Genomic DNA, 10,942 nt, shown 5'->3' with positions numbered 1-10,942 from the left:
TGAACCGCGCGCACGTGACGAGCGCTCCTCCGGCCCGGGGACACCCCCCTGCCGCTGGGCCCGGGTGTCACTAATTAGACCCAGCGCATAGGTGCTTTGAATATGCAAAGTGCCTACCGAGGCGCTAAGTGTGATCATTATGGCCGGGAAAGGGGCTGTGAAGATACCACCACCTTATTCCACATCCCTGGACTGTGGCCTCGGCCGGCCGGCCATGGTCCCACCTGGGCGGGAGGAGAGGGAAGGATGGGGGCACGGAGGCAGCAGGACGGGGGGAAGGGGGCAGGGAGGTCCAGCGAGCCCAGGGGGCCGGGGGGAGGAGAAAGGGCCCAATGGAGAATTAGACACAGTCTATATAGCATGGAAAGGCCGCCCTCCCCTCCACACACATATGCACACGCACACTCGTTTCACAAGCTTGCACTCACTTAGTGAGCTCCTCCACCCTGCCAGCCCCAACCTGGACCCCCCCCACCCCGGATCGACGCCTGTTGCCCCGGGAGGGTGCAGATGCCCTGGGAGGAAGCTTTGCAGGGCAGGACAGCAGCATCCTTCGGGCTGGCGCCGCGCGCCCGCTGGGTGCTCAGAGCCGGGCGAGGGAGGCGCGGGGAGCTCAGCCCCTGGCAGGATGCGGGGTGCTGGCGGCGGAGCCCGTTTGGTCTGGAATAACGGCAAGGGCGAATAGCCGCGGCCTCTCCCTGCTGAGTCCTCGCGGGGCTATAACCCCCTTGGGAAGGAGGGGGCTTTGCAGAGCGCGGCAGAGACACCGGCCCCTCCTCGCTGGAGAGGAATTGCTCTCAAACAAATGAAACGTGTGTAATTAATGTCCCAGATGAAAGCGTTTCCTGGCCGGGCCCTTCCTTCGCAGGGCATCAGAAGCTGCTCAGAAGGTGTGACTTTTCCCACAGGGAGCCTCAGGCCCTGCCACAATAAAGCCAGGGCTTCGTCCCCAGCATTAATTAGAAGAGGGGGATGGGGGCAGAGGTTTGAAAGCTGACCCCGAGGCAATAAACAGCCCCCCTGGGCCCGTTGCCCGGGGCCAGGGACCGGCATACGGCACCGGGTCCAGTGCCAGCGCCAGCCCACATCCCACGGGCAAGGGAGGCATCCAAAGGGGTGTCGCGCTCCGGGTCCGTGGCTAGATGGAGAGGCCGCTCTGCTCCGGGCTCGGGAAGGACGGGGTCCAGGCGCCGTGGGGGCAAAGCCAGGCCCGGCCAGCACGGTGCACGGACGGCATCTGGCAGCCCAGCGAGCCGCGGGCGGCTCTGGGGGTGTCCGTGCCCCTCTTGGGGCGGCAGCAGGGGGTTCCTCCCCATTGCACCAGCAAGAGGGCTGGGAACAAGGGTGCTGAGCTGAGCTGAGCTAGGCCGCCGCGGGTTCGGCCCCTCTCCGGGACCTGGGCGCTGCAGCAAGACACTGGGTAATAAAGAACAGGACGGTCGTTGGCAAGAGGCACGGAGCATGCTAGGTGCCGGGGCTGTGCCGGTCCCTGCTGTCGTAGGCACCCCGTAACCCGGGGTGCCCTGCTTCAAACCCTCACCTGCAGCCCTGAGGCACTCGAGCCCCAAAAGCCTGGGGGGGCCGCAACCCATTGCACCCCTCCACGGGAGGACAGCAGGAGAGACCACGGAGCCACGGACCTCTGCAGCAGTGGGCAGCCCGGCCACCATGGCAAGATGCTCCGACGCTCGGCGCCTTTCTGCTCGGGATCGACTCGACACGAGCCGGGCTGGATGGGCACGATGCCCAAGCTGGCCTGGACGAGCAGGGCCCTGGCATGGTTCAGCTAAACCCAGGAGCCGGTCGGGAGGCTTCTGTGCATTTGGCAGAGGGGCAAAGAGATGCTTCTGTCCCCCGTTGCCATCTCTCCGGACACCTTTGCCCCCCAGCCGCCTCCTCAAAGTCAGAACAAGATGAGGAGGCAGAAAGAAAAACCCCACGAGCTTGGAGAGTCTCCCCGTTGCCTTCCCACCAAAGGTCCCTGGGTACAAAACCCTTCCCTGGGGCACAAAATGCCAAGGACCCAAGGGCTCCTTCTCTCCAGCCCACAAAGCACTGGCCACCGCCTTGCACGGGGTCCTCCGATGCCCTTCACACCAGGCTTTTGGCCTCGCCCCTCTCCGACCCCCACTTCCAAGCCCAGAGACCCCCACCCCACGCCTCTCCCCATCGCCTTCACCCCCCAAAATCAGACAGGCGCGTCAATACTAATGCCATTTTTTTAATGCACATATTAAATAAATATTTCAATGATCTCATATTCAAATTTGTACACGCAACAAAAAGTCCTCGAGGAAATTAAAATAATAATAATAATAAAAGAACAAAACAAGACACCCCAAACACTCAGAAAGAGATCGGACCCGGGCTCTGGCTTCACTCCAGTGTCTGCTTCGCTCCCCCCAGCGGCGTGTGCCGTGCTCGGACCCGCTGCAGGGCGGTGGTGGTGCCCAGCGCTTGGTTTAGAGCTGGGCGGGCAGGGGGGGATGCTGGATCGGGGCAGTTTGGGGTGTTTTGGACAAGAAATTGGGCTTTGGACAATGCACAATTTTCCCTGGAAACTGCCTGTTACAAAAACAGCATTTTCTTTTGTCAGAAAACTGAAGCCTGGACATGGAAGACGCGGGGACTGAACACCAAACCCGTTCTAACAATTAAAAAACCAGCCAAAAATGCCCAAACGATCTCAAGCTTCATGTTTTGGGGTGGAAACTTTTCAGCTTTTGGGTGCAACGAGAATGGAGAAGTTGAGGTTTCAGCAAAAAGTCCACATTTTCCATGAGAAAAATATATATCTCCCCGTGTGCTGCCCACCGCCGCTCCCTCCAAGGTGCCCGGGGACATCCCGAGGCGGGTGTCGCGGGCGCGAGGTGGCGTCTCCGGGCCGGACCTCACTCGAGAGCTGGTCCCCCGGCCCCGGGAGACCGGCCGCGGTTTGCGGGGGGATCCAAGCAGCGTCCAAGACCCTCTCGCTCGGCGAAAGGAGCGGGTCTGGTTATCCCCGAGAGCTTCGGACAACGCGGCCCGGGCATCGCCCTGCACCGCGTGCCCCGGCAGAGACGGGAGCAGCATCCTGGCCTGAGCTCTTCTCTCCCCACGCGCTCTTTCCTATCCTGTCTGCTCAAACTCGCATGAACCCATCTGCTTGAAGTAGCACTTTGGTCCCAGATAGCTCCCCCCACCCTCCCCCCGTTCATTCGCTTTAAACACCAGTGATTTCCCCCGTTTCCCCCTAGCACTACAAAAATAACGGAGACGACACCGCCGCGAAGGGACTAGAAGGCGGCTACGTCGGCGCGCGGTGCCCCCTCCGCGAGTCTCTCGAGTCGGTCCTCTCCAGCGCCGGCAATACAAAAATAGAGCTTCTGTCTGTCTGTCTGGGTCTTTTCTCCGACCACAAAAGAACCAAAATCAAAGCAAGAAAAAAAGTTATAAACAACGAGATCCCGGCTTTTATTGTTTGTTTTTTCCCTCCTTTTTTTTCCTCTCATTTTTTTGGGGATCACCGTACAGGAAAGTCTCTCTACTCTGTGTCCGCCCGTCTCCACGGCAAGGAGAGGAGGGCACGGCCGGGCCGGTCAAGGCCCTGCCCGGCGGCTGGAGTTCCTAGTCCTTTTACTTCTCCGGTTGAAGGGGTAGTTGAGGAATTCGAAGCGGCGATGGGGCTCCGTGGTGTGGTGGCCCTTGGGCAGGCGCTTCATGAAATGCACCTCGCGCTGGTGCTGCCGGGTCTTGGAGCCGCGGCGCGGGCGGCCCTTGCGGGTGAAGGCCATGTACCAGCCCTCGTACTTGGCGTTCTGCAGCGCCGTGTAGTTGTTCTCCAGGACGATCTCCGTGAAGACGCAGTCCTTGCCTTTGCCGTTGCTCTGCGGGGGAAACGCAGGACAGAGAGGGTCAGTGCCTGCCGGGAGATGCCTTCAGATCCTGAGATCACGCAATGGAGGGCATGGGGGTGGAAGGGACCTCGGGAGGTCACGTCTGATCCAGCCCCTGCTCCAAGCAGGACCAGCCCCAGCTACAGCATCCCAGCCAAGGCTTTGTCTACCTGGGGCTTAAACACCTCCAAGGATGAGACTGAACCACCGCTCTGGGGAGCCTGTTCCAGTGCTTCACTGCCCTTCTCATGAGAAAGTCTGTCCAAATATCCAACCTCAACTTCCCCTGCTGCAACATGAGCCCATTGCTCCTTGTCCTGTCGTCTGCCCCCGCTGAGACCAGCCCAGCTCCGTCCTCTTTGCAGCCCCCCTGCAGGGAGGTGAAGGCTGCTATTCAATCCCCCTCGCTCTTCCCTTCTGCAGACTCAATCAGCCCAGTTCCCTCGGCCTCTCCTCACCTGTCCTGTCCCCCAGCCCCCCAACCATTTTCATTGCCCTCCGCTGGACTCTCTCCAATGTGTCCCCATCCTTTCTGCAGTGGGGGCCACAGCTGGACACAGGACTCCAGATGTGGCCTCCCCAGTGCTGAATAGAGGGGAAGGATCACCGCCCTCCATCTGCGGGCACCGCTCCTACCCATGCAGCCCAGGATGCCGGTCACCTTCTTGGCACAAGGGCACACTGCTGGCTCCTGTCCAGCTTCTTGCCCCCTGCCCTCCCAGGTCCTTTTCTGCAGAGCTGCTGCCCGGCCCATCCCCCCCAGCCTGCACCGGTGCAGGGGATCGCTCCCTCCTCAGTGCAGCACTTTGCACTTGTCCTTGCTGAACCTCATGAGATTTCTTTTGGGTCAATCCTCCAGTGCGTCCAGGTCTCTCTGAATCCTAGCCGTGCCCTCCCTGTGACAGTGGCTCGGAGACCCGCAGGCTCCCAAGACCCAGCCCCTCCCTGCTGGAAACCACTGGGTTTTTCTGGAAAGGAGATTTCAGTTCTCACGTCATCCCCTGACTCCCGGAGCTGGGGCATTGCAGGGAAGCCCCAGGCCGGCAGCGCTGGTGCTCCGCGCCCAGCTGCCCCGAAGCCTGCACAGGAGCTGACAGCCACCCGTGCTCCCAGCTGGAGCAGGATGACCCCAGTGCAACTGGGTCCTGTCGCCCGCTCCGGTACCTTAGTAATTTGCTCCCTTCCCATTGAAAGCCTGCTCTGCGTTCCCCCGGCATGAAGATGGGAGGTGAAGACAGAGCTTCCTGCAGTGCTGCCGTCTCCACTGCCCCCATCTCTCGCGTCCAGGCCCCCCGAGTCCTTCCTAAGCACTCACAAACCCCTCTGGGCCCACCCGAAGGTCAGGACATCGATTGGGATCTGGACTCTGAGCCCCAGACGATGCTGGTCGGGTCACCTTGAGGGGCCTGATCCTGCAGCCACTGCCCTCCGGCTGACGTATACCCCGTGAATAGCCCACGGGCATCATCCTTCCCTGCCTGTGCAGCTCCTAGCGCCGCAGCGCTCTGGTCCTGCAACGACCCCCTGAAGGACGATGCCAAGGTCATGCTGACCAGGACTGGCAGCGTTTCCCACCTCCCTCCCCCTGTCGAGCCAGATGCCGCAGCAGGCAGATGGGGGGAGATGCACACTAGGTGGGTGAGAGAAATGAACCACCCCCGGGAGCAAGGCAGGAGCCCAAAGGGACGTCCCCACCGGTCCCAGGTGGAGCCGGGGTCCCCACGTCCACGGCCCCAGCCCCGGGGTTACCCTCCAGCTCACCCACCGCTAGCCCAGACTCTGCCAGCGACACCAGCCATCGCCGCCAGGCCTTGAACATGGACAGCTCCGAGCACGCAGCCTGCCCCCAGCCACGGCACCGCGGGCACCGGGGAATCACGGAGCACGGGCAGCCCAGCACCGAGCAGGGCCCAGGGAGCGGGGGCATCAGAGCTGCCCCGTGCGGGGTCAGAGCCAGGTCCGTCCTGCCCGTCTCGGGGCTTGCACGGGGCTGGAGAGCGCCGGCTGGACGGGGGGGCGGGGTGTCCGGGGCTGAGTGGGGTTCACAGTCCCCTTTAGGAAAGGAGAGAGCGGGGCAATGGGACAAGCTGCCCGGCTAGGAGCAGACCACGGCTGGTCGCCACGTGGCTCACGGGTGTGCTTGGGAGGGGGTCGGGAGCACATGCATCCAGGCTCCTCGTTTGTTCACACTCATTGCACTCACACTTATCACACGCTGCACGTGCTCACTGCCCATGACCTCTCCTGGCCCTGCCAAGCCCAGGCTGGAAGAGCATTGCAAATGCCACTGGTCCACTGCCGCCTCCCCCTGCCCGCAGGGGGGCACCGGGGCTGGGGGAGATTGGCCATGAGCTGTTGGTGCCGCCGGGCACCACCCCCACCCCCCCAGAAGCAGGCACCCCTTCCTCACACCCAGCGCCCTCACCTTGCCGATGAGCTTGCCCTTCTTGTTCATGCAGATGTAGAAGCCCGTCTCGGCCCCCTTGATGCGCACGCGGCTCCCGAACGTGTCCGTCTCCACGATGAGCTTGGCTGCGGGGAACGAGGGAGGTCACGGACCAGGCCGGGCACAGCTGCCCCACCACAGGGCACAACAGCCCCGCCGGCACCTGCACCGACTCTGGGCCAGGCAGGAGCCGAGCCAAGCCGAGGGGACCGACGAGGGGCAAGGGTGCCGCGACCCTCCCCCAGGCGAGGGGCCTGCGTCCCCGGGGCCGCGGTGACTTTGCAGCGGGGACGGCCGCCCGCTAATGCCGTTCACCTCTGCGCCAGCCGAGAGGGCGTATTGATTTGGTCTCAGCTTTTTAATGGAGGCATCGCCCGGCTGCCGTAGAAGCGATGCGAATCGCCAGTTGATGGCGCGCCTATAAATAGCCCTGTCACCTTCCTCCGCCCCGGGACCCGAGAGCCGGAGCCGCGCTGCCAGGGGGAGCGGCCCGCTCGCAGCCTTGCAAAGGGTCCGGGGTGCGCATGGCTCCGAGGGCCCAGCGAGGCCCCGACTGCGGCCGGGGGGCTTTGGCGTGCTCCCTGGGGCGGCTGGCACCTGCTCCGAAACCCCCGCGGGCCTGATCCTGATGGGTGCCTCCCGGCCCCAGGGTGAAGGGAAGGAGACCTGTCCGGGCCCAGAGGGCATTTGTCCGTGCCAACCAAGCGCCCCCCGGGGTCGAAGGCATGGGGGAAGGCGCCGTACCCGCTTGCTTGACATAACCGTACGCCCCGTGGCTGGTGCCCAGCCGGGCTCCTGAACTACAGCAGCTGCTCTCAGTGCTGCCCGGGTGGCTGCGGTCGCAGCAAGACCCGTGCAGGAGCAACCCCCTGCAAACATCCCCCATTTCATAGATGAGGAGACTGAGGTGCGGAGGGGCTGAGCGCGCAGCCCAGCCCTGGCCCGTGCCTTCTCCCTCCCGCACGCTTCGCCTGTAACAACAGGCCCGACCTGGGGTGCTGTGCCCGCGGCGACCAGGGAAACCCCCCAGGGCTGCAAGGGCTGACCCGCGCACGGTGCTGCACGTTCGCCTTGCAATGCCCCAGGCTGGCGGGTGTCTGGGGCAGGGCCATGTGCTGGGCCTGGGGCAGGGCTTGTCTGGCACAGGACGCCACGGCCTGCGCGGACCCTGGAGCCGGCTGCATTCACGATGGTGGTAGCTACCCCGACCGTCCCGAATGCCCCGGACAGACCCAGCCCCTGCCCACGGCTGCCTGGAGCGGCTCGGTGCCCCGGAGCTGGGACCGGGGGGAGCCGACTCGCTCTCTGCCCCCACCCCAGAGCTCGGTCCTCCCCATGCACGCAGCTCAGCCCCGAGACGGGGTCCCCTTCCGCCCCTCGCCGGGGGGCCGGGATCGATGCGAGGGGCAGCCGGAGGTTTAGAGAGCATCGATTTTCCTTCCCTCAGCTGCCAGTGAGGAAGCCGGGGAGGGAGGGAGGAGGGCAGGGGAAGCCTCGGGAGAGCAGCACACAACAGGCCTTCAAAGACGCACATCTCTTCCCTTTCTGCCTTTTCAAAAGCCGGCCCTGATTTATAGCCCGGGGGCTGCTCTGGCCTGCCTGCGCAGGACCCGGAGCCCTGCAAGCCCCCGGCCCGGACACGGGCACAGGGTGGGCTCAAGCCTGCCCGGCTCCACCCCAGGCAGGGATCTGCGGGGACGCGGCTCCGGAGCCGGGGCAGAGGCCGGGAAGGGCACGGAGGCCGGACGGGTCCGTCCCACCGACAGCACGGCAGATCCCCGCGAGCGCCCGGCCCGCCGGGAAGGCGGCAGTAAAAACGTCCGAGCGGGCCGAGCGGTCGTTTGAGAAGATAAATCAGCCCTTTTCTTCCCATCCCAAATCCCGCGAGCCGGACGCCTCGTGCGCGGGGCTGCGCAGCAGCGAGTCGCCGGGTCGAGCGGGGCCTTTTTTTGTTTGTTTCTTTTTCTTTCTTTCTTTCGGAAAAAGCTTCAGGTTTTCGCCTCCCGACGTGACAGATTTATCCCAGTAAAATTATGTTTCTTGCTAAAACGTTGAAGGGAAAGTGGCTACGTAAATGCTGAAAAAATGCAGCGAGACACACTTGATCCCCTAACTGGACTGCGAAGAGCAGAAAGTATTCAGGAAATGTTAAAAAAGGTGAAAGTAAGAAGAGTTTTAATCGCTCTTCCAGACATGGGGGTCTCTCTGGAGATTCATATAGAACAATCCTGAACCTCTACTTTCACATTTACAGACTCGCAGCCCTTTTAAAACTTTACATCTGAAAAACGGCTTGTTCTTTCTTGCTTTTTTTTTTTTCTCCTGGTTTAGCTCATCCGTCATTTTTCTCTCTCGCTCCTCAAACGCTTCCCCTTTTTATTACGTTTTAATAGAGGTTTGCAAGCCGCCGGGAGCTCCCCCTGCCTCCTCCTGGCCTCGGTTAAACTTGGTCGTGATTTCCAATGTGCAGTAGCCGCCTTTTAAAAAACACACGCGCCGGAGACGCGGAGAGCGCGCCGGGACCGGGGGGAATCGCCTCGCGCCCTTTTGATCCGGAGGTGGTTTGGGATAAGGCGGCTGGCGGCCGAGGCGACGTGGGGCGCGAGTGTTTAAGTGCACGCTAACGTTTCCAAGCCAAAGCACCGGAGGGGAAAGAAAAGCCCCGTGTTTCCACGCCTCTCCCCGAGTAAGAAAGGGAAACCGCCGCTCCAAGGAGAAGCAGGCGCGATTCCTGCGTGCAGCGCGGTCCCGCGGTGCTGCACCACGCGGGCGAGGGGCCTGCCACCTCTGCGGGGTCTCCCGCCGTGCCGACGTCGGGGTCCGACCGCTTCAACGTGCAATTCGCACACGCGCCACCCAGGCATGGAGCAGCTCTCCCGCGCACCCCACGAGGGAGCCGCCTCTCGGGGCCGGACCCTGCGCCCGGATCCTTCCCGGCACCGGACAGCACTTGTCCCTTGAGAGTCGGCCTCCCAGCCCCAGCTCGAGGACCGCTCGGGATTTCTGGCAGAGAGCCGTGCCCTCAGAAAGGGTCCGCTCAGGGACAGGGGACTCCACATTTATTTGGGAGGGGGATTTCTTTTTTAGCTATATATGCAACCCTGGAAACAACCTGCCTCTCGGCCCTGCCAACGACCCCGTGCATGGTCTCCCAGCCCCCGCGAGGCGGGCGCCCTTCACCCCTCCCGGCTCCCGAGGAGGCCGGGACCGGCCCATGCCCTTACCGTGGGCGTCCCCGTCCTCCGCCATGGCGTTGATTTTCTTGTTGTCTAGGATCTGGACGTGCTTCCCGCTGGTCCGGCTGTACAGCTGGTAGGTGCGGACGAGCCGCCGGCTGAGCTGGTCTGTCACCAGGCTTTGCTCCCTCACATGCTGTGTAAAATTAGGTGGGGACTGAACAGTTACCTTTAGGAAATTAAAAAATATACAACACACCATTACGATCTCTGCTCCTCGGAGGGGCTGACGGGCTGCGCACGGGTCCCCGGCCTCCGGGGGCATCTTAGAGGGCCGCGAGCTGTGCGCTCTCGGGGGGCTGCCTGCACCTGGCCCGGTGGGGGGATGCCCCGTCCAGGGCACGGGACGCAACAGGCTGCCCTGGGTCGATGCCACCAAGACGGGAGCTGGGATTTGCCCCCCCTGCCCATCTACCCGCGCTGGTATTTATGAACGCAGAGCCGCGTAGGGCTGCTAACGTCCTTTTTAACGAGGGCCGTCTCTTCCCAGCCCGCTGCCCTGCCTTCCCCGGCCCTTGCAAGCCACCTACTTGCGACGGCTGACGGCAGCCCCCGAGCTCCCTGCGTGGAGAAGCAAGAGGCCTGGCCCGGCCCCAGCCCCGCTTGCATTTCTCATCAGCTCCTTTTATCCCGAGCCCGGTCGGGGGCATCGGACCCCCGCTCCCGACACAACCAGCCTGGACTTTTCCTTCTTGCCCCCGGCTCCCAAGCCCAGCTGGCCCCCGACATCTCTAGACATCCCAGCAAACGCAGAGGAGACGGATCCTTTCGGCCTCCGAAGGGGGCACAGCGCGGCCCCCCGGTCTCCCCCTCCCCGTGCGGGACGCCAAGGCTGCCTCGCTGCTTCCCGCACGGAAAAATAAAAGGGGAACCATTTAAAAGCAATCGCTGCCCGAAGCGGAGGCCGCCAGCGCTCTGCCCCCGGCAGCTCGGTCTCTCTGTCTGGATGCGCCCGCTTCGTCGAGGGGGTTTGGGGGGCATCCGAGGAGGGCTCGGCCCCTCCCGGCTCCCTTCCCCTCGCTGTCTCCCACCGCCCGGCTGGGCTCCCGGCACCTGTAATCTCTCGCACCCCCTTGCAAAGCCCGGCAGCGCTCCAGCTCCTGCCTGGGGTCGAATCTGCCCCACAGACACAGCGGGTTCGGTGCCACCCTCGCCGCCCCGCCTGCCCCCGATTCCTGCCTTTGTTTTGGGGTCTGTGCCCTCCGAGATTGCCCCGCGCGTCCCTTCCTGCCCCCGGACTTCCAGCCTCGTTCCTCCCGCCCCTCCCGGGGCACCCGGCCGGGCCGGCGCTCACCTGAACCTGGAGGCAGAGGACGAACAGGTGCAGGAACCTGGCGGGAGAAAGCAGAGAGGAGGCGAGGTGAGCGCGGAGCCGAGCCGAGCCG

The 10,942-nt window shown here is 63.4% G+C and overlaps 1 protein-coding gene across 1 annotated transcript in view; it reads right to left on the bottom strand.

Moving 5' to 3' along the window:
* Window positions 1-3,225: 3,225 nt before the first annotated feature.
* Window positions 3,226-10,942, bottom strand: part of FGF8 (fibroblast growth factor 8) — a 15,100-nt gene continuing 7,383 nt past the window's right edge. Inside the window, exons 2-5 of the mRNA XM_025215638.1 lie at window positions 10,852-10,888; window positions 9,546-9,726; window positions 6,301-6,407; window positions 3,226-3,866 (exon numbers count right to left, since the gene is read on the bottom strand). Of these exons, the coding sequence (XP_025071423.1) occupies window positions 3,579-3,866; window positions 6,301-6,407; window positions 9,546-9,726; window positions 10,852-10,888 (613 nt within the window). The 3' untranslated portion in view covers window positions 3,226-3,578. The remainder of the gene's footprint in view (window positions 3,867-6,300; window positions 6,408-9,545; window positions 9,727-10,851; window positions 10,889-10,942) is intronic.

Source organism: Alligator sinensis, unplaced genomic scaffold (genome assembly GCF_000455745.1).
Source record: "Alligator sinensis unplaced genomic scaffold, ASM45574v1 scaffold859_1, whole genome shotgun sequence".
In the NCBI taxonomy this organism is placed as follows: Eukaryota; Metazoa; Chordata; order Crocodylia; family Alligatoridae; genus Alligator; species Alligator sinensis.
Note: the sequence above shows the minus strand (reverse complement) of the source record. Positions and strands in the feature narration are given on the sequence as shown.